The sequence below is a fragment of the Plutella xylostella genome, chromosome 25, assembly GCF_932276165.1.
Source record: "Plutella xylostella chromosome 25, ilPluXylo3.1, whole genome shotgun sequence".
NCBI lineage: Eukaryota > Metazoa > Arthropoda > Insecta > Lepidoptera > Plutellidae > Plutella > Plutella xylostella.
The window spans coordinates 3079636-3103418 of record NC_064005.1 but is presented as its reverse complement, the minus strand read 5'-3'; the positions used below and the strand labels follow the sequence as shown (position 1 = coordinate 3103418).

Sequence of the window (23783 nt, the reverse complement as noted above, 5' to 3'; positions counted from 1 at the left end):
ATCTGAACATGATGGTTACAAATGATGATCCGGATAGCGACACTGAGAAATCAATTTCTAGATGGACTAACAGAGGACTTGCACAAGGAGACCCGATTTCCCCACTCTTATTTAATATAGTAACAGCTAAAATAGGTAATGAAATCAACGATGTATTTATCTATCAATACGCTGACGATTTTGTCTTGTATCAAAATTGCTGTAGATTAGAAGATAGTGGCTTAAAACTACAAACTGCTTTAAACACAATTGTACTATTATTGGAGGATATCGGGTTACAACTATCTACCAATAAAACAAAGGCATGTACTTTTAGCAGAGGTCGAAGAAGAAAAGAAGTCGAATTAAAAATATATGGTTCACGGGTCAATTTTGTTAATTGTATTAAGTATTTGGGACTCTGGTTGGATAATACGTTACGTTGGGGCAAACATATAAATGAAATAGTTCAAAAAACTCAAAAACATATTAATATACTTAAAATACTGTCTGGTAGTGGGTGGGGAATTCATCCTAGACACTTACGCAGACTATATATCTCTTTAATTCGGAGTAGGATGGATTATGGATGTTTCCTATATGACACTAGCGCCAAGTCCAATGTTTACAAACTAGAGAAGATTCAAAACTCGGCACTAAGAATCATCGGTGGCTTTATTCGATCTACACCAATTCATGTAATGGAGTCTGAACTCTGTATCTATCCACTACACTTAAGAAGGCTGTATCTGGCATATAAATATGGTATTAAAGCTCAGTCTTGGTCTAATAATATCTCGATTAAACTGTTAACCGAACTGAACGATCTTTGCGACAACAGATACTGGCAATCAAAAAAGAAACCTCTGTTATCACTAGTATTTGATAGAATTAAGGAAGAATGTATCCATTCATGTTATCCATTACTTATGTTTAGTCTTGATACCTGGGTAACCAATATTAACGTCTCAAATATAATTTGTACAAAACTTGATAATTTAGATGGACCGAAATCATTGTATAATCATAATGTACTTAAAAATAATGTGTTGAACGAAATCGAAAATAAATATGGCAGAGAATGGCATAGAATATACACTGACGGGTCAAAAACTGCTAATGAAGGAGGGGCTGCTTTTTGCAATCTAAACGGAAATGTCCAGAGGTTATTTAAGATTAAACCTGACGAAATATGTATAATGACTGTAGAATTACTTGCGATCTCAGAGGCACTTTCTTATGCAGAGGAACTTGAGGGGAATACTATTATTCTAACCGACAGTAAGAGTGCGCTTCAACATCTTAATCGTTGTGCGACTGGCCAAAGGGGTTTCTCAATTAGTTACATCATTTTAGAAAAAATTCAAAAACTGCAAGCAAATAATAAGCAACTGAGATTGCAATGGATTCCTTCCCACGTCGGACTCAGGGGGAACGAGGAGGCGGACCGATTGGCTAAACTTGCAGCGTCAGACGGGACGGAAACATTCATAGAACCTGATTACTCTGAAAAATTTAATTTATTCAAGAAGGTGGTGTATATTGAGTGGAAGGAGTATTTCAATGAACGATCTAAAGAAAAGGGTATATGGTACAAAGCCATTCAGTCCGAACCTCCTCGCATCCCCTGGTTCGGTGATATTAAGATTAATAGATCTGAAGTTGTCCTAGCTCACAGACTTCGGTCGGGACACATTCCGCTAAATCGCTTCGCGTATCTCATGAAAAAAGTCGACTCACCTAACTGTGACGTATGTGGAGTTCTTGAAGATGTCCAACACCTTTTGGCGGAGTGTGTCCGAATTGAAGCTCATAGGGAGTCTTTTCTAAGATACATTGGTCATTCAAGTACTGATGTAGGTGTGTACAATAGCATCCTAGCGATGCCATGGTCGGAAACAGCTAGGAGACTTTATAAAATTGTTAATACATATCTAGACCTAAGAAATAATTTACCTAATACTATTGTTTAAAATATTATGTTTAATTAGTGTGTAAAATTTAAATTTAAGTTACGATGAGGCTGACATATTCTCATATGAGAATAAAGCCTCTATAAATAAACGAGATTAAAAAAAAAAAAAAAAAAATTATTTTTAATACACTTTAAATTCGTAGATTTATTATGTTAATTGGTAAGTGTTTCGAGAAAAACTCACCGTTTTTATCATGACTGAAATTCGATGTAAATTTTATAGAAAGGTACATAGTGTACATAAATAAGGATTTTTTTGTAAATAAAATATTTTCGACAGGTAAGTTATACTTGAGATAAAAAAAATGGATACGTAAAGATAAATATTTTACTAAATATGGTTTATTATAGTTTAATCCTCACAACCCTTGTTTTTGTCTATTTTACCAGATAGGTAAGAATCTAAGAATAAAAGTAGTAAGTAAGAATACCTAGAAGTATATTAGGTTACGATTAGGTTTTTTAACAAATGTTATAATTAATTTTTGTTAGATAGAAACAAAGTAAAGAGCTGATTGTACCGAAGAAGCGATAACTTTATTTTATTAGGTTTTTGATTTTATGATTAAAACTCTGTTGTGATTTAGTTTTAAGATATTTTGTTTTTTATGTAGATCCTTATTTATTGTTTTTGATACATACCTAGCTATTAAATATTAATATTTAACTTAATGATAAGTTAAGTACTTAATACAAACAGTATTTAGATAAGCAAAGTTTTATTTTTGTATTGAATCACATCAAATAAACTTTTTATAACAATGAACTTGAGTTTTGTATAATGATATTCTTTGTTTCTCAAGACTTACCTGAATTCTTAAAAGTAGTAATGCAGTTTTTTTTTGAAATGACGCCCTTAGTCACCCTATTTTGGCTTACTATAACAAAACAACAACAGCAACATCCTAACTAATATTATAAATGCGAAAGTAACTGTGTCTGTCTGTCTGTCTGTCTGTCTGTTACTCTTTCACGCCAAAACTACTACACGGATTTGAATGAAATTTGGTATATATACGGTCTAGACCCTGGGAAAGAACATAGGCTACTTTTTATCCCGGAATTCCCACGGGAAAACTTTTTAAGGCGAAGCGAAGCGCGCGGGAACAGCTAGTACTGTATATAGGACACTGCTGGTTAGCTAACTTCTCTGACAATTACTTCATTTGATAGCACCTTTTACTAAATTCCTATGCCATGGCCCACTTCACATAACAATGTTCTCTCCAATAGTACAAATAACCACCAACATCAATTAAACCATCCAAATAACAATTTAACTATTTATATTTCTAATTATGAAAACTATATACGACTTAATTATCCCATTTCTTAGACACATCTATATACTCGCCGTCGGGAGACTCGTAGTTCTTGATAGGCGGTGTGGCCACGGGGCCGCGGGCCGTGAACGGGATGAACTGCAGGTCTGGCTGTTGATAAAAATAAAGAAAAATGTATTCCAAATTCGAAAATCACTGATAAAACGAAACACAGTAACAATTAGAAAACTTCTAGCATATTTACAAAAAATATTTATTTAACTCTTTATTGTACAAATATTACAAGATTACAAAATAAGATACTTTGTTGACAAGCTTTCAATGTATAGAAAGAATATTATAGACAAAGCCTAATCCAGCTCTACATAGCCAATATTTGTAACATCATGGAGGGATCTAAACTGGCGTAAATGATAATTCGAAAAAGTGGTGGTACTTGGAAAATAATAACTGGATAATAAATACTTTTTCCATATTAAAATATGATCAAAATCCACATACCATTATAGCTTCGTTGTACAGGTCCTCCGACACTTCGTACAGCTGGTCAAGAGCTCGCTTCTGTGCGGCCATGATCCTGTCTATCTGTCTCACGTGCGCCATGTATTCTTCCCGCTTGTAGTTGGACCATTCCTTCTGCAGCAACGCTCGGGCATTCACTTCTTCAGAGCTCAGCTTCACTTGAGGTCTTTGTCGCTTCCTGAAACATTTGGTCAATTGTTATAAAAATCAAGTTAAACATGAGCCATTTTGAGGAATATAAAGGTAAATTTCTTGGTGTCAGATTAAAACTTATAGCTGTAGCTCACAGTTACACTGTGACATAAAAATTACAGAAACAATTGCATTGATGTTCAGAGTGGCTTAATTTCATGGTAGTCACCCTGAACAATTGCAAATCCACAGAAAAAGTCTGGATCTGTTATTGAATTACTTATAAATTGTTTTACTTACTTTCCTTCATCAATGAGATTGAGAGGCACCTCCAACTCATCAATAGGCTTCAGTTGCCGGGCATTCTTCTCCAACCGTCTGATTTGCTTCTCTATTTTCTTACGACGGCGGTCTTCACGCGCCTTCACGATAGCTGGATCAATCTTCTTCTTTTTTTTCAATGGCTCTGCACTGGAGAATGTTTTTTTAAGGTATTTTTTTTATATTTTAATGCTTGCTTCGTGGAAGGTTTGCATTTTAGTAAGTATTTAGATAAGTATAACATTTATCAGCAGAGATTTAGGACAGTAAATGAATAGACAGGGAAAACTTTAGGTTCATACTTATAAATAGGTACTATAGTTACTTTAAATTTTATTTAAGAAGTTTATACTTACCATAGTGGATACGTTAGATTAAACTGAAGTGCACTGGTTGTGCTAACATTCCTTGAATTAGCCTGAATCTTTAAACCAGGCGATAGTGATAATCTGAAATCAATGAAGCGTTTATAGGTTAGGTTACAGATTGCCTTAAGAATCTTAAATGTAAACATACTAAACGGTATATGGATATACCTTGTGAATTGCCGGAGCAAGGATAAGTTAAACATATTGTTTAATATTGTTTTCTTCTTATGAAAATTAAATAAAATCCGGATCTATTTACAATTCTACTTTTGACAGATAATGACAGATTAACAAATTTGACACTGACAGTCAGTATTTTAAATGTCAGTGTAAGTCGATCCAAGGGCCCGTTCTTTTACACTTTATACATTTTCCCTGACAGGATACGTGTTGAGTTTTCTAATCAACCTGTCAAGTCAATGGCCGCAAATTTGGCGGTTTTTGTTCAAATGTGTCGGTAAATAAAATTGGTCGGTAATCTCTCGGTAATAGTGAAACTTTTCTACCTTCAGCATTTATGAATTTGACAAAGAGACTGGAGGCGGGCGTAACAAATAAGATCTCGGTCCTCTTTCGAAAAACCCTGGCAAGTACATGTAGCATGTAGGTTATACTTACAATAAAATAGTAGTTAAGTAATAATAAGTACTTACAGGTGCACTTACCGTGATCGAACATCGTGAGGAAATCTATAGAGATATTAGAGATTAAGCAAATATAGTTTACTAGGTTGGAAATGGCCCAAGATTAGGAACGCAGTAAAAGTTTCTTAAGAGACACAAAAGCTCCATTCGAAACGGCCTACCCCCGTAGTAGATATTAAATAAATAAATAATAAATATGTGGGGACATCTCACACACGGCCATCCGACCCCAAGCTAGGCAGAACCTGTGTTATGGGTGTCGGACAGCTGATATATCTACACAAATACATATATAGATAGATACTAAATATAAATATCAACACCCAAGACCCGAGTACAAATATCTGCCCTTAAACAAATATCTGCCCCAGCCGGGAATCGAACCCGGGACCTTCGGCTTAGCAGTCAGGGTCACTAACCACTACACCAGTCGGCCGTCAAATATTAGAATAGAATACGTAGAGAATAGGTACTTACATAATTATTACTGAAATGAGACTTTCCCTTCATGTAACATTGCAGTGGGATAAATCATTAAGTACCCTGTATAGGTATACTAAAGTTAGGTACCTCTACCAATACATTGTCTTAACCTTTAGGTAAGTATACCTAACTTACCTAAGTACCTAATGTAACTACTTAGGTACATTATGAAAAAATAAACTAAAGCTAAGTATATGTTAGGTTGGTATTCGTACCTATTAAAGAAGCCAATGCTACACTAAAATTCTTTAGTGCCCATGTCACATCCTCATTATAGAAATAATACCTAATTGATGATTTGTATTCCAAAAGAAACCCTAATGTTTCCCATAAAAATAATTGTCCGCAACATTATTGTTTAACAACGAAACGACCTGGTAAAGTATTATACCTACCCAGTAACTGCTTATGGTAATTGAATTCATAAAGCATATGGGTTCCGTAGATAGGTAACCTATGTACGTACATATCTACCTGCTTCCTTATGATTGACTATACCTCGATGACTGTAAGTATACATAATTATGGGGTAAGTGCGTCGATCTTCTATTCTATTCTATAAGTACTTAGGTTTGTGTGTAAGTACTTTTACCCTTTTTGCAACACCGAAGTTCTACTTTGATGCCCACCTCACTAATTAAATATTAATATATAATTATGTATTTAATATTACATATCAACCAAAATCCAAGCATTCTTCTATAAAAAAAAAAATAGTATACTTAACTATACTGTATAAAATAAATAAATGTGGGGACATCTCATACACGGCCATCTAACCCCAAGCTCGGCAGAACTTGTGACTAGGATATCGGACAGCTGATAATGATGCCAGCATCAATATCTACACAAATTGTTACATAAATATTAGAGTTAGGAAACCTTCACTGCGGAACCCTGGGCACATAAATCGGCCATTCGGTGACAACAATAAGCGGGCAGATCTCCGTCAGTTATCCTCATCATGTCGGATGTTTGGCATCTCCAAACTACACTAGTGTGTTTAGACAACGGTGCGCGCGCGCAGCCGATTGGACCACCGATTTAAAGTAAACAGTGCTATAAAGGTTACTCTATGGTTACTTTGGACTGTGTTGTGTTTTAGCTAATCGAAAATGTTGGGTTCAATGGTCAACGCGTCGGTGCTTGAAGCTAATGTGACGTTAGAGCAAATAGCTAGTGCCTTCAACCTGAACATTACGACGTCGAATGAGACTAATGTGACAGGGGCTGTGACCCCTGAAAAGTTGTTCAGTCTTTACGAGGCCTACAGAGCGAGGGAGATAGAACAGCTGATGCTGTATAAGTCGGTGGCCTATGTCCTAGGCACTTTGATCATATTGAGCAATCTGACTGTCGTTATATCCAGTGGACTTATTTTGAGAAAAGGTTGGTAAAATAACCACTAACTATGTTCACTGTATTTAATGGTGTTGCTAATCTGAATTTAAGAATGCCATTTTAAGTGAATTCTACATCTACCTACCATACAACAAACACTATGCAATAAACTAGTACAATAGTTAAATCAACATCAAGATCATTGCCTATACATATAAGCTAACAAATAGATAGTATTCTAGGGAAAATGTTGTCAATTTGTAAATGAATTTTCAGGTCAACAGCCGAAAAGCACTTATCTGCTTCTAGGCAACGTTTCTTTAGCCGACACCATCATCGGCATGTCCCTGATCTTCGGCACCACCGTGGACAGCATCGTCGCCTCTGACGTCATGTGTTTATTCCAAATCGGTAAGTCTTTATTAAACTTACACTGTATATTATTAAGTTATCGCCATCACGTAATTTTCTAAAGTGGCAGGCAGGTATGCTAATTAACACATCAAATAAAAGCCTTTAAGGGCCCGTACAGGGTGACGTGCCGCGCCAATTTTGGGTTTTCAATGCTCTTCACACAGCACACGCAGTGACACGCACACATGTAAGTTTGCACAGTGGGTCGATAAACTTTTACTCACCAACTTTATTGACAATTATGTTCAAGTACATTTTGGGTAATTTTAGGGTAAGTATAATTCTTACTTACACTGGTAGGCACCAGGAAAGAGTAGAAATTAATAGGGGTGCCACTTTACTCTATACTCGGAACCCGATTAGCTTTCTCAAACAAATGTGGTATTTACTTGTAGAAAGGTAACTAAAAGAATTAAAGTGTAGATAATAAGTTTCGGGCATCCTCCAGCCAACTGAACCCCGACGACCAAGCAAAGTAAATACATAGTGTCGCAAAAGGGCTATACTAAGCCAAAAGGGGATGACTCAAGGGGTCATTCTGAACAACTTTTGTTCTACGAGATTTGCAAATTCGCGAAAAAAAATATTCGTTTTCCATGGTAAAAAGTCACATGTCCAACAAAGTTTCTATGAAAAAGGTTTTTTTTTGTTAATTTCCAAAACTCGTAGAGCAAAAGTTCAGAATGACCCCCTGTCTTACTCCTTTTTACCCGACTGCCGAAGGAGGAGGGTAATGTTTTTTGATTGTATGTATGTATATATGTATGTTTGTCTGTTTCTTTGTTCCCTCCTGTAGCCTAAACGGCTTGATAGATTTTGATGTATGAGGTATTGTTAGAAGCGTATTGATGGCGCGATGGCTATATAGGCTATGTGACGTTCCATTAAAATGTACATAGCGCCCTCTTGAGGACATAACGTGATGATCGAAAAAATAATAATTCAACTTTGCCGTGTAAGGTATCAAATGAAAGGACTTGATTTTCACATTACAAAAATATGCATATTGAAGGTATTTAAATAACAACACCAAAATTATTGAAATAAAAAATGATCATGAACTACCTACCGACGTAAAATTTCATAAAATAAAAACAACTAAAAAGTTACAAATAAAAAAAATACAATTATAAAAAACTAAAAACCTGAATGTACGCTAAAAACATGAAAACGAGTCCCAATGTTAATGGAAAGTATCGCAGGCGGGGACCAACTTGACCGCCACTCAAGGCCGTTTTCTAAGTAACATTCAGCTAAATGGTGAACCCTCTGCTGGTATAATTTGTTTATATACCGCTTTTTCAATACCTGTAAGTACATTTTTTGGCAGCATAATATTTTTACTTAATTTTAGGGTTTCGAACGTCAAAAGAAAAAAAGCAACCGTTATAGGATCTCTTTGTTGTCCGTCTGTCTGACTGACTGTCTGTCACCGCCCTTTTTCTCAGAAACGGGTAAAGATATCAAGCTGATATTTCGCATAGATGGGGAGTACCCCAAAAAAAATATTATGGTACTCCCTGTCCCACACAAGTAAATTGGGGCTTATATTTTTTCCAGTTATTTTGATGTGTATCCTTTTTTTTCTTTGTTGTTTTGTATAAGTATGTGTTTCTTTTCTTTAAATCTGTATTTTTTTTTGTTGTTGCTGTCTATGTGTCGAAAAAATGTATCTTTATCTTCAAATCACGCCATCTATCGTTTGTTTTTTTTGTGGCTACTGTCTATAGAAGAAATTCCGTCATTGACAATTTTACGTTACGAATTTATTTTTATTTATTTTATTTTTATTTTTACATTTTCGTGGAGAATCAACAGCATTTTGTTAATAAATAATTATTACTTATGAACACATAACAACTTGATGCCATTAACAGAATGAACTTAGTAAACCCAGTAAACCTAACACATCCAGAGGAAAAACAAAATCTCTTTCTCTCTCTCTGAAAAACATACTTAATAGCCCAAACTCGATGCTTTTAGCTATTAACATCTTTGAAATAAAATTGAGCCACCACCGTGTTACTGCCCTCATCAGATCCTCACGAGACCATACCTCAACCAGCACCAAGAGACTGTATTTTTGATCCCTAACCTAATGTTCTTGCGTATTGTCATCACTTAGATCCATTCGCTATATTCCTGCTCCTCATCAGACCTTTACGAGACTGTAATATCACGAGAATATTGCACACTATCTAATTTAATTTAATGTATTGAATATACTGGAAGAATTATGCTTCCTCAATTTCAAATCAAATTATGTTGGTGTCATAAAAGTTGAAAAAGTGCAATGACAACCAATGTGCAGTGATTTTGTATCTGTACACGATAAGATCGCGAGCTGTCAGTGCTGCCTAAACCGACGTGACCCTTCTTTGGAGGCCAGCGGCCAACTGAGTCAAACGTCACTTGTGTTTATGATTTTATAACACAGAAAGCCGCCATAGATATTTGTATGAAGATTTGAGGGAAAAAAATTGCTCAAGTTTGGGATTAATTTACACAAAATAAGTGTGTGTTTATTAAAAAACAAGGTATTTAGCGCCTAGTCCAAGCCTTTAACTTTATAATATGATAAAAATCATATGAAAATTCTTTATAATTACGACACAGTTGTTACAATACGGGAGTGTGATTGACTGGTTTTTCTTGATATTCTGAAATTAATTTACAGTTATCCATAATCATTTACTTAAATTCGAATGATTCAGCACCTAGCTAGACTCTTCAACTACCTGTGTGATTTTTTTCAAGGCTGTAGAGCATCATTTACTACATAATTCTATGACAATGCCAACCCTCGATTCCCTATTGCAGACCCTTAATGGAACATTGATTGACTCATGACGTCTATTTTCATCAGGTATGATCGTATGTCCGACGATGGTGTCCATATTTAGTGTGGGTTTCATCGCCATTGACCGGTACATTTATATTATACACGGATTGTATTACCAGAGATGGATAAACACTACCAGAGTCAGAATCGGCATTCTCATTATTTGGCTTGTTGGTAAGTTTTTAAAACGTATCTCTGCGAAACAGTTAATAATCTTAACTGTAGTTTCATGTCTTGTGTTGCAGATACCTAAGTAAAAAAAATATAAGTAAGTTTTCTAAAACCAAACAAAGCTAACAAATGATTCCTTATACCTATTGTTTTAGTTAGTGTACATAACAATTTTATTATTTTCGTCCGATGTTTATTATCTATCTGTGGAAATTTAATCATTGTTGTACCTAAAGTACCTATATGTTTACGTTGCTTTATTGTTTGTTACTAATTATTAAGAAAGTAGTTATATTATGTGTTTACCCTCACTCACTTTGCAGGTCTGATCCTTGGCTTCATGCCGGCGACCGGATGGGTCAACCAAGAACTCAAAGGCACCCGTTGTTCTTACATATCTGTGTTTCCCGGTGGGCTTATTCTAATAAACTCCATTCTCAGTGTTATACCAATTGCTGTAGTAGCCGTGTTGTACGTAAAAATACTAATCCGTGCTCTTAGAAACTTTAAAACTATTAACAACGCCAAGAAACAGATCAACGTAAAATCTAGTGATAGATTGAGAATCTATCGTGGTAACCTGAATGGTAACAAGGTGGGCAACATTAATTATTCAAACAAATTCCCAGATAAAAATGGTCTAAGAATCAACAGAAGTAGTTCTATGTCAGATGTGCATCGTATCAAAAAAGCTGAAGCTAATAGGATGCTTCCGTATAATGTTAAAGCTAAAAGTATCGACGAACTTAATTCCAGTGATGATAGAAGAGTAACTGCTGGTGATAATGTAGAGAGTAAACAAAACAACTTTGATTCGAAACTGAGTATACTCACTATTCATTCTGACTACAATGACGGTTCTCGTAACAATGTGTCCGCCTCAACTCTAAAACAATCTCCAAATAAAGTAAAACAAATGTACAATCGAGTAACCAAAAAGTTGAATGGCGATTACAAGTCTAAAGAACCCCGTAAATTAAGAGCTGTTGCTATAGTGATGCTTACATCTGGTAGTTTCATAATTACGTGGTTGCCATTTTTTATAGTTGTGTGCTTTTATGTGTTTTGCACAAACAAAATTGGAAACCTAGAATGTATCAGCCTGAATGCTTTATTAAGGGGCCCACTAGCAACATTGGCGTTCCTGAACAGTATTTTGAATCCTTTAATTTATGCTTGGTGGCATAGAGGTTTTAAATCAGCACTGAAATCATACCTTATACAGCACTGCTGCAAGAAAAAATGTCTTAAGTAGATCTCTAGAAGATACGATGTATATCTCTAATAATATCCTTTATTAAAACCCTTTCCATGACTTCGTACCTACCTAGCTATATAGCTCTCTATTATTTAGTTATTTAAATAAATTATAACTATAATCTAGTTATCTTAAATAAGTATCGAAGTATATTAAAATGTATTTAATGTTTTGTTTAATTTTTGTCTTCATCTAGTTTTTTTTTCTTGCCAATATAGGTAATAGGACAGGTCTGTGTAATAGGTATACTTATTTACCTAACATCTCACGCCACAAACACAATTAAGTTTAATAGGTACCTGAAATGTAATTTAAGTACAAGTAAAACATGGCAGGTACCTACTTATTTCGGCTCTTTCAGTGCATGATTTACATAAAATTACACTTTCTTATTTCAGCGATATCCATTGCAAGCTTGCCTGCCATGGGGTGGACGGGGCTCACATTCACCAACTACCGATGCTGGTACATTGCCGTTTTCCCACCAGCCCTGCTTGTCGTGGTCTCCATTATATCATTACTGGTAATCATCATGGTTTGCGTGCTCTACTTCCTCATATTACATCGCGCTGTCAAGGCCGTCGATGACATAAGGGCTTTCCGCGAAACTAATCACAAGATTGCATACATCAATAAAGCGTATGAAGATGAATGCAAAAAGTATGATGAGATTTCAGAGACAACTGTAACGATCACGCTTTCTACTAACACTTTGAGTGGGGAGAGTTGTAGCGAGATTGAGATGCATGAGATAGATAATATGGAATCGATGACAAGTATGAATGACCAACCACCTGGGAACCCCGAGCCGCAATGGTACAGGCTGATAAGGAAGAAAATGGTCAAAATGAGGCATTACTACAGAAAAGCTCGAGCGGTAAACTCACAGCCCAGCAAATTCAAAGCTGTTAAAACTGTTATATTTGTTACTGCATGTTTCGTTTGCACTTGGGCTCCGTATTATGTATCTATTATAGTTTATGTGAATTGCAACATATTGATAAATGGCTATGTTTGTATTCCTATAGAGACTTTGACGCTGGGACCGTTGTACTTTTTGGGAGTGTGTAACAGTTTGTGTGACCCTGTGATATACGCGTGGTGGCATACAGGTTTCAAAAAGTCTGTCAAGAAAATCTATTGGAAATATGTTTGGAAGATCAGAATCTTCAGACTTCACCATGGACTGTTCATAAGATAGCATTTCACCATTGTTCACCATTATTTCTTAAATACAGTTATTTATACAAAAGTAAGTTTTTTGTTTTACCATTGTTTTTACAGAGACTCAGTATTGCAGTTGTAGAACCTAGTTTGGGTTGTGGCGAAGTGGTGGCAAAAAAGGACCATTAAATTTATTAACCTTTAACCTTGTGCATGTTAGTAACTTTTTAGTAATTTGCTGTGCCGTTGTTTCTAAGTAGGTACATACTTACTTAAGTATATATATTTTTTATATTTCGAGAATATTCTATTTTCACCTTGCATAGGTAACGAAGTATGTGATACCTACAACAATATAGATAAAATAACTCTAAGCAATATAAATTTACAACTAAGTAGTAATAACAATAAAATCTTAATATTGGGATATCTTAAGATAAAACCTATCATTAATTCAGTTTTATAACTAAGATACCGATCCATATGATAAAATAAGCTATTTCAAGCTGCGTGTGGTCATTCTTCGTTGGAGGTCCTTTAACCATGGCTCGTCTAGTGGCGTGTGTACTGCTGCTGGCTGTATCCTCGACGTACGGCCGTCATGAACAATATGAGGGGTAAGTTTTGTTTATTTTGTATTTCATATTGGTGATGAATTAACAAAAATGTTTGCATGAACATTCAAGACTACTTAAGGGTTCTAGGGTTCAGGGTTCTAGCTGAAAACCAGCGCTATGGCCTACCAGCAACAAGGTGAACTAAAACCGTTTCAGCAACAGAAAGCTCATCAGCAGCAGCATCGCTCAGCTCATTTCTAAACTTTTATTTCATGTTTGAAATAGTTACTTAAACGATTTTTTTCTTTTTTTCTCTCTTTAAACTTAATCAAAACCTAAAGTTAATCGGAATTTACCTAATTCTAATTCAAACTAACATGAAATAATTTTCGTACAGTCACCAGTTATTCCAAATCCGTGGACCCCAGAGAGAGCTTGCAACTCTAGGTGCTAAAGGAGCTCTAGACCTGCTCTCAACTAAGGCGTCTACATCGGGTGTTCTAGAAGCAATGGTGAAACTGTCTCCTGAAGAGAGGCAGCAATGGTTGCCGTACTTCGATCAGAGGGAGATCACGTACACCAAGATTGCTGATAACCTTGCTGAGTAAGTTATTGCTCATTAGGAGTTTTTTTACTCTTATCTATACAACTACCTAGGTACTTATATCCATCATAAAGTTTGTAGATAGTTTTTTTATGTTAAAGCAGTTAAAGTGACGATGTTTAATGTAAAGATCATAACGGAATAGGGGTATCTACCGATTCGGTTACGATCTTTACCTGATAAGTTAACCACCAAGACAGCTAAATACAGCTAAATATGATTATAATATGATGAAACTTTGTAATATACCTACGTAAATAAACCTAACAATAAAAAATAAAAATAATACTTAAATGCTGTTTTTTATAAATTCTATTAAAAAATACTTATATGATACCAAACCATTAAAAGTAAATTTTAATATTATGCTTTCCACTAGGATTTTGCGGAAAGAAGAGCAAGAAATCGAGCTCAGCAGGCTGGCGGCCGCGCGCAGCGGCGAGGGGATGTCCTGGGACACCTACTACGACTATGAAGCCGTAAGAACCTCAATATCCTTGACACACATTCAAATTACCCTTTTAAGTACTCATAAATATTTTTTATAATGTAGAATACCTATTACTTTATTGATACTGAAACACCAAACCAAAAAAAAACACAGTGGAAAATACACAATAGGCGGGCTGCAGGCAACCTTTGGGTTAAGGAATGATTTAGAAGAGAAGATGAGGAAAGCGTCCAAATATAGGTAAGTAAGTAGTTAGTTTGGCGAAGGTAACAAACGAAAAAAAACTCTAAAATATTCTTTATCTCCCAGATCAACAACCATTTGGATGAATTAGCGAGGCAGAACCCTGGCTTGGTGACCGTTATCAACGCCGGCCTGACCTTCGAAGGTCGTCAGATCAAATACGTGAGGATCTCTACGACCCGTTTCGAAAACGAGCTGAAGCCAGTGATCGTGATCGACGCCGCCGTGCACGCCCGCGAGTGGATCACCCCGCCGGTCGCTCTCTACATCATTGATCAGCTCATCAGCCATCCTGATGATGAGTTGACAACTGAAATTGACTGGATAATCATTCCCCTGGCTAACCCCGATGGTTATGAATACAGCATGAACTCGGTAAGTCATTTTTGACCCATCGTTTCAACTTCGATCGTTTGTAATTGTAACCTCTAGGTCCACCTTTCAGCATCGTACGCAACGGACGCATCGCATTCAATTTACACAAGTGCGTCCACTTCACCAGAATTGCTGTCGTTTCTGCATACATTTATAAAATCCGTTAGGTCTGATACTTACGATACCGATAGGTGGATGCTTACTATTAATGCGACACATGCGGTATAATTCTTGATCTCCAGATATACTTTATACTGAATTCATTATCTAGGACCGTCTGTGGCGTAAAACCCGGTCTCGCGTCCACACTGGATCCGACGAATGCCCCGGAGTCGACGGCAACAGAAACTTCGACCACTACTGGGGCACCAGCGACTCGGCTAACGACCCTTGCACCATCGTCTACGAGGGTCCAGCGCCCTTCTCTGAACCAGAGACCAGGGTGATCAGGGATGCGGTGATGCGTCAGGTCAACAGGACTCCTCTGTACATTTCCTTGCATAGCTACGGGAATATGTTTTTGTATGCTTGGGGTAATAATGGTAAGTCTGTATGAGATAATTCAAAATACAACTACCTAAATTTTTTTGGGAGGTAGCAGCAAAAAAAGTAACAAGTAAATTAATTAGATCTTTTAATTAATTATTGTTTAAATACAAATTTTTAGTCTCAATACAGTTTTTTGGTATAATTATATACATAAAGTTGACTAATAATTGTTGGCAACATCAGCTGACTGCTATTTATTTAAACTACAACTGAAGTACTATTACTGTATGCAGTAGCAACAAACTGCACTCACCTGCCAAACCTTACACTATAAAAACAAACACAGCAATCATGGCCACTGCACAAGACATCCTAAATAAACAGATTGGCATAGAGAAGGTGCTTGGGTCCTGGATGGAGGACTACGAGCGGAGGCTGAAGGCTTCTAGTACCCCGGAGAAGACGAAGGATCTCGACAGCCTCACTAAGGACTTTGAGGCGTTCAAAAAGTCAGTGATGGACATCTTGCGCTTACTCCAAGACCAAGTTGTTGGCCTTATGCAGCAGGTGGACGAGCTAGAGTCTCAGAGTCGACGCAAGGTCTTGCTCTTCTCTGGCATATCAGAAGACCCCAATGAGCACCTTCCTGGTGTAATCTCCAACATTGCTGTGGCTAAGCTGGGGATCGCTGACTTCCAAGAGTCTTCTATGCAGCAGTGCATAAGATTGGGTGCACCAAACTCCAAGCGACCGCGTCCCATTCTTGTCAGACTAGCCAGTATGTCCACAAAAGCAACCATTTGGTCCAAGAAGAAGTGCCTTAAGACTAGCTCAGTGGTGGTCTCGGAGTTCCTGACGAGGACAAGGCAGGAGCTGTACAGCCGCAGTCGCAAGCACTTCGGCATCCGGGCGTGCTGGACGGCCAATGGGGCCGTGTATGTAAAGCTCTCTGATGACAGCCGCGTCAAGATCGTGTCGGCGGCGCAGCTGGACGAGCTGTGCAGGAAGCATCCTGCAGCAGCTCCGACGACCACGGCGGCCGCGAAGGCACCCGGTGACAAGGCTTTGTCTAAGCCCAGCAAGCCGGCTCCCTCGGCCGCGGCACCCGTGACGCGAAGTAAGGCCACTGTGTCCAAGGACAAGCGCTAATGTGTGTTTTTCAGTGCCTAATTACCAAGTTTTTCAGTGTTCTTTTTTTCGAACTTTAGATTGAAGGTAATTAATTATTCTTTAAAATTATTCCACCTTCAGTTTCGTATTTCTTAATTTTGTTTTGTGTTTGTTTTCAAGTGTCAATGTCAAATTGTCAATGTCATAAGCGTAGTTAATCTGTAATTTTATTCGGTAACGAACTATATCTAGTAACGAAAACGTGAAATATTTGACAAAATCTCAGAATAAGTATTTGACACTTATATTATGTTCTTTGTACAAAATATTATAGGGTTTTGGTTTTTGGCAATAATAGTGCAGGTATAGTGCCACAAACTTATCTGTTCCGGTGAGAGCGAACTAAATTGGTCCATACCTCATTACTTACTAAATGAATTTCATATTGACATAGATTATATGGACCAATTTAGTTCGCTCTCACCGGAACAGATAAGTTTGTGGCACTATAAAATATTTTAGTATAACAAATAGTTTTAGAGTAGTATATTTAGTTACATAGTAGTATATTGTATTGTATCTATTAAGTATATATTTTTAATATGAGTATTTATGATTCTGCCCATAGTGATGATGACGATGATTCTTTTCTCTCTTGTTCCTCTATTGCCACAGCCAGCAGTTGTGACTTGTCATACGTTTCTCTCTTTTCGAATCTCAACAATGCGTTTTCGAACTGTCCGAAATCTCTGAATGTAGTTCACATAAATGCTCAGAGTATTCCGGCTCATTACTCCGATATGCTTACATCTTTTGATAATAATAATATTCATGCCATTCTTGTCTCTGAATCCTGGCTAAAACCTTCTCTTGACTCATCCGTTTACCCTCTTCCAGGTTTTCAGCTTATTCGGAACGACCGAACTAACAAAGGCGGAGGTGGAGTGGCTATCTATCTACGTAGTCATATTCCCTTTACCATCGTCAGCAAATCTCCGAGTGAGTATTCTGAGAAAGCCGAACACCTTCTGATAGAAGTGCGTCTAGGCTACACCAGGATTCTCCTCGGAGTTTGCTATAGTCCTTCAATGACTGTAAATTACTTTTCCTCCTTCGAGAAGCTTCTTGAAGATTTCTCCCCTTTATTCGACAATACCATCGTCATGGGTGACTTCAACACTTGCCTTCTCAAAAACAACTCTCGTTCTAATACCTTGCAGTCCATTGTCACTTCTAAAAACCTTCACATTTTACCTCTTCAGGCCACTCACCACCCGCCTAACTCAGAACCTACTCTCCTAGATTTGATAATTGTTTCTTCTCCAGATCTTGTTATGAAACACGGTCAGTTCACAGCTGATTGTTTTTCATACCACGATCTTCTTTATGTTTCCTACAAGGTCCGCACTCCCAAACCTAAAAAGCGTACTATTCTCCAACGTAATTTTAAAAAAGTGGACTTGCAGCGGCTTTTTGAGGATGCAAAAGCCATTGATTGGGCACAGCTGAACGACATAGACGATATTGACGAGAGGGTAACTATGTTTAACTCTCTTCTCACGAACCTGTTTAATAAACATGCACCCCTTCGTCCTGTCCGTGTCAAACAGCTCCCTGCCCCGTGGCTTACGGACAAGATCAAAGGCTTCATGACGAAACGAGATCACGCCAAGTACCGCTACAAGAAACAACCAACTGAAGAGAACCTGAAAGTGTACAAGGAGTTGAGGAATCGCTGCAATAGAGTGTGTAGGGACGCAAAACGCCGATACATCCATACATCCATAGAAAACTGTGATAATTCACAATTGTGGAATTTTTTGAAAACACTGGGCATAGGGAAGTCTAAGGCAAATTCTAACTTCGACATTGACCTCTCTGCTCTAAACAAGCATTTCTCTACACCTCCATTAGTTCTAAATGATCAAATTAGAACAGAAGCTCTTAATCATCTTTCTTCCTTGCCTATCCCTGACTGCCCCTCTTTCAATTTCAAACTTGTTACTGGCCGTGACGTTAAGAGATGCATCTCTGATATTACTAGCAAAGCTGTAGGTATTGATGATATCGGTGCCCGCATGATAGTTTCTATTCTGGACGTAATTTTACCGCACATCACGAATTTAATGAACTATTCTCTACTTTGCAGTTCTTTTCCCAGCCTTTGGAAAAAGGCCTTCATTCTTCCATTACCAAAAGTCCCTAATCCCACGTCCTTGTCCCAGTTCCGACCCATTTCTATCCTACCCTTTCTATCCAAAGTTCTCGAGCGCCTAGTCTTCGAACAGTTGTCCTCCTACCTCTCCAACAACCAACTCCTGAACCCATTTCAATCCGGCTTTCGTCCAGGCCATAGTACAGTTACAGCTTTAATAAAAGTCACCGATGACATCAGGCACAACATCGACGATCAGAAACTTACAGTCCTTGCGTTGCTGGACTTCAGCAATGCATTCAACTCGGTTGACTTCGAGTTACTCCTTGGTGTTATTCAATCTCTTAACGTATCTCCGGCAGTTACAAGGTGGTTCGAGTCTTATCTCAAAGGGCGTCAGCAGTGTGTACGTACTGATGCTGAGAGTTCTTCTTGGTGTCAAGTTCTTGCTGGCGTTCCTCAAGGCGGCGTCCTTTCTCCTTTACTGTTCTCCCTGTTTATCAACATCCTGGCAAACAAACTTACTTCTAACTACCACCTATATGCAGACGATCTTCAGCTCTATGCCGGTGCACCACCTGAGAGCTTGAGCACGGCCGTGAGTTGTATTAATGAAAACTTGGAAATTATTTCTAAGTGGGTCAAGTCTTTCGGTCTACTGCTCAATCCCTCGAAATCACAAGCAATTATCCTCGGAAGCTCACGAATGCTTCGTAAAATTGACGTGTCAGCTGTCATGAGAGTCACATACGATCAGACTGTCATACCATACGTAGCTTCGGTAAAAAATCTTGGCGTGATCATGGATTGCACACTTTCTTGGATTCCCCAAGTAGATGCTGTCAGCAAGAAGATGTTCGCGTCCTTCCATTCTCTTAAGCGCTTGCAGTACTTTCTACCACTGAACACTAAAGTTACGTTGGCACAGTCCTTACTGCTCCCTATTCTTGATTACGCCGATGTAAGCTATCTTGACCTCACTGAAGAGCTACTCAACAAACTCGAACGTCTCCAGAACTTGTGCATCCGATTCATTTTCGGATTGCGCAAATATGATCACATTTCTGAGTATCGAGCTCAATTACAGTGGCTTCCAATTCGCCTTCGCCGGAATACTCACATTCTCAACATATTGTACAGTGTTTTAAATAACCCCTCATCTCCCCAATACCTGAAGTGCAAGTTTTCGTTTTTGTGTTCTCATTCTCAGGGCAGAGCGTTGAGGTCAGTAGATAACAAATTGTTGAGCATTCCTGATCATAATGCCGCCTCTTATAGCGATTCATTCGCAATGAAGGCAGCTTGTTTGTGGAACTCCTTGCCAGAGGGAGTGCGACAGTCACCATCAATGGCAACTTTTAAAAAAAATGTCAGGCATCACTATTTTGAATCATTAGGTTGGCAGGTAAAATAGGTATATTTATATATATATATATATGTATTTATATTTATGTAGTATTATTTATATATAAGTATGATGTTATTTTTATAAGTATATTTTATGTTGTAAGTAGTTGTAATCTATTCAATGATAATTTAAGGTTAGGTTTAAATCATAGGCTAAGTTCAGTTTGATAATTGTACCTACTCAAATTAGTTAAGGGATCTAATGGCATTTTTCTTTCACCCAGTCGAAGGTTGGCTGGAAGAAATTGCTTTTTGGCAATAAACCCGCCTTTGTATACGTTTGTGTTTTTTTATTGTAACTGTTCTCTTTTATGTTTTTATTTGTATGTGTACAATAAAGTGTATAAATAAATAAATAAATAAATAAATACATATTAGTGCAATAATAGTGTTTATAATCTATCCTGTTCGTCAGTGCCATTAGCCATTTTATTTTATTAACCAACCCTAGTGGTCCGCAATGCTCCGAACTGGTACTGAAATAAATCTATACCAAATTACGGTCCTTGAATAAAAAAAAGTCTCTAAGCCTGATTTTTTTTCAGGAACCCTCCCAGAAAACGGCCTTATCCTCCACTTGGCTGGCGTCCGCATGGCTCAAGCCATCGACGCTGTAGCTCTGGACAAATCTGAGCCGTACATCGTCGGGAATGCCGCTAATGTCCTCTACTACACCACTGGAACTTCGAGAGACTGGACCAAATCCGTAGGCGTGACCATGACCTACACCCTCGAGCTGCCCGGCTATGAATACGGGTTCATCGTCCCTCCGCAATACATCAAGCAGGTGGTCACAGAAACATGGGCCGGCATTGCTGAAGGTGCTCGCTATATTCTCAGTTGGTAATGTGATAATAATAATCTCGTTTAGTCAATAAACTGATCATAATCAAAAGTTATCGTTTTTTAAATCCTCACTAATTTTTATTCAGTGTCATAATGTTGAATAGGTAATGATTAAATTATAGGAAGATAAGACAGAGTTATATTTTCGGTTGTTGCGATTGTAACTGTCTGAAGATTTTTCTGAGCATCCATGGGTAGACTAATACATGAAAAGGCCTCTTCCAAGCAGTGTAATAACTATTCTCGACCTACCTCATGCAACCACTTCCTGGTCTAGCGAGCTGGAGGGCGTTCCACTACGCTACGTGACAATTACTGGCTGATAATTAGGTTCTTATGGTGAACTGATGACACAGTATGACTAGCTACACGACAGTCGTGTGTGCGGTCATAGGTAGATAATTTACAGCTTGAAGGTAGGTACGACTAGTTTCTGAGAAAGCCTGAAAGACTGTTTTGTAAATACAGGACAGAGTGTGTAATTTTCATGTGTAAGTACAGTCAGGTCCCTTACTCCCTATAATGTCGATTCCATACAAATATTTAAAAAAAACTACTTCGGGACTCGGCGCTAAACGATATTAAAATGGTTTCACCTATTAAGCTATAATCAATTAAACCTAAATTCAAGTTTAAGATTTGTATTGGGTAGTTATGGGTCAGTCTAAAAATATTTGCGTGGTATAAGTGTAACCTACTAAGTATAATATTACCTAGTTGCATACATATTGTTATTATTATATAATGTCATCGGCTGAACGATATTCTCAAGTCAAATGTACCTAGCAGGTAGTTAACAGTTACCGAGGCAGCCTAGCTTAAATATAGCTCATGTAGGCATTACGCGATCAAGAACAAGCAAGACTTACTGAATCGTTCAGGTTTCAGTACCTAGTTACTATGAAATTACTTCAAATAGTCATGCTTCTTGTCTTTTGTGCGAAATTTACAGGTGGATATAAGTTTGTAAGATCTATTTTAGCGTCCGGAGTCCAGTATTATAAAATATTGATGACATTAGGAACTTGTAGAGGTGAGTGCTAAAACTGCTATTTATAAAGGTTCTTCTCACCGTATCGGCGAACACTTTGATCTGAATATTCTTATTAAATTTTATTATAGTTACGCGTCTTATCTTCAGATTAAATAAACTAATGAAGCTCCCTGAGCTACCTCAATAAAATTGTGTTAGTCACAACTACGTAGGTATAGCAGGTACCTGAAGGTATTATTAGATACCTTACCTACTAGTATTTTAATGTATAGAGACTGATAGACACCAACTTTTTTATAACCAGGCAAGCTCATCTTTACGGAACAAAAAGTATGGGGCAACGTTAAGTTGAACAGAATCTTGGACATCTACTACAGGAGCGATACACGTAAGTCCCCACACAATACCTAACTCTATTTAAAAGTATTTGTTTAATTTTAAAAAGCTACTTAGAACGAGATATTATATTTTAGTAATGTCTGTATGTCTGTTACTCTTTTACGCCAAAACTACTGAACGGATTTGAATGAAATTAAGTATACATATGGTCTAGACCCTGAGAAAGAAAATAGGCTACTTTTTATCCTGGAATTCCCACGGGAAAACTTTTTAAGGCGAAGTGAAGCTCGCGGGAACAGCTATGAGTACATATATAATTTTCAATTTTCAGCAGACATCTTGGTATCCAGAGTGGAGCTAACAATAGTAGCGAACAGTACAGAGTGTATCGCATACTCCGAACAAGGAGTGGGCCTCTCTTCCTTTAGTGCGAGCGTTCTGCTGCCGATGCACGGAGGCACCGTACTGTACAAGTTGGAAGTTTTCACATGCTCGTCGCCGACTACTGAGTCATTGGAGACGACTACGGAAACCACGGTCATAAAATTTTGTTCATGAAATTCAAGTTTACCAGTAAATTTAAATTAAGTATCTACGTAGAGTTATTTACCTTAAACTTCTTTTTCTTGGCGTATCTATGACAAAAATTAGAGCTGGAAATGCTGGAATAGTGTGGACATAATGTTTCTGCATTATCTGAAACTATTACCTACTCCAGCGTAGTGGACTAGGCCTAAAATAAAACCCTTCCTTCAACGGAAGGAGACCCGTGCCCCATCAGTGGAGATATATGTGATGGGTCGGATGATGATGATTACCAACTTAGATAAGAGTTACCGATACTTATAAAATCAAGAACAAACTTAGGTTACTTAGGTGCTGGGGCGATACTTTAATTAGTTAATGACGACTCGTGGGAGACTATATCAGCTGATGTCATTATTAAATAGCACAATAGATGTTTTATCTCTATGTAAGTAGTTAGGTACCTACTCAACCTAGTGTCTGTATAAGTTTATACGCTTAACAGTTTCCTCAAGTCATTTTCTGCTCTAATTTCAGTATGAACTAGTAACATTTTACTGTAAACCTATCAGTAATTTATTAGCTTCTACATATAATGCTGGCATGTCTCCCTCAGTTATCCTCATTGTGTCAGATGTGTGACATCTTCAGATTAGCAGTTCTGTGTTTAGATAATATCCAGAGAGACTACTGTTGCTTGATAATATCCTCGATACTCTGAAACGAAACTTCGTAGTTAACGAGTATCGTATATCGAAGCTAGAGTGAACGTTCTGAAGCTAGACCACTAC

The 23783-nt window shown here is 37.5% G+C and overlaps 4 protein-coding genes across 6 annotated transcripts; 3 read left to right on the top strand and 1 right to left on the bottom strand.

Moving 5' to 3' along the window:
• Positions 1-3223: 3223 nt before the first annotated feature.
• On the bottom strand, positions 3224-4877 carry LOC105380804 (39S ribosomal protein L40, mitochondrial). Its single transcript, XM_011550412.3, has 5 exons — positions 4749-4877; positions 4569-4661; positions 4192-4362; positions 3739-3937; positions 3224-3387 (listed from the first exon to the last, which is right to left on the bottom strand). The coding sequence occupies exons 1-5, from the start codon at positions 4781-4783 to the stop codon at positions 3271-3273; spliced, it is 615 nt and encodes a 204-aa protein (XP_011548714.3). The 5' UTR covers positions 4784-4877; the 3' UTR covers positions 3224-3270.
• A 1711-nt stretch (positions 4878-6588) lies between these two features.
• Positions 6589-13061, top strand: LOC105380805 (G-protein coupled receptor 12). Of its 3 annotated transcripts, XM_038107379.2 has the most exons (5): positions 6599-7096; positions 7325-7459; positions 10329-10478; positions 10799-11070; positions 12132-12397. In XM_038107379.2, exons 1-5 carry the CDS (start codon positions 6823-6825, stop codon positions 12258-12260), a joined length of 960 nt encoding a protein of 319 aa, XP_037963307.2. In that variant the 5' UTR covers positions 6599-6822; the 3' UTR covers positions 12261-12397. The 3 variants fall into 3 exon arrangements, with proteins under 3 accessions (XP_037963306.2, XP_037963307.2, XP_048486159.1); XM_038107378.2 differs by having other exon boundaries at positions 6589-7096; positions 10799-12268; XM_048630202.1 differs by lacking the exon at positions 10799-11070 and having other exon boundaries at positions 6602-7096; positions 12132-13061.
• A 302-nt stretch (positions 13062-13363) lies between these two features.
• On the top strand, positions 13364-21183 carry LOC105380806 (carboxypeptidase B-like). The gene is made up of 6 exons (XM_011550414.3): positions 13364-13514; positions 13852-14058; positions 14438-14537; positions 14819-15127; positions 15399-15669; positions 20834-21183. Exons 1-6 carry the CDS (start codon positions 13441-13443, stop codon positions 21133-21135), a joined length of 1263 nt encoding a protein of 420 aa, XP_011548716.3. The 5' UTR covers positions 13364-13440; the 3' UTR covers positions 21136-21183.
• A 695-nt stretch (positions 21184-21878) lies between these two features.
• LOC105380830 lies at positions 21879-23770 on the top strand. The gene is made up of 3 exons (XM_011550437.3): positions 21879-22167; positions 22433-22516; positions 22799-23770. Exons 1-3 carry the CDS (start codon positions 22035-22037, stop codon positions 23023-23025), a joined length of 444 nt encoding a protein of 147 aa, XP_011548739.3. The 5' UTR covers positions 21879-22034; the 3' UTR covers positions 23026-23770.
• The last annotated feature ends 13 nt before the right edge of the window (positions 23771-23783 follow it).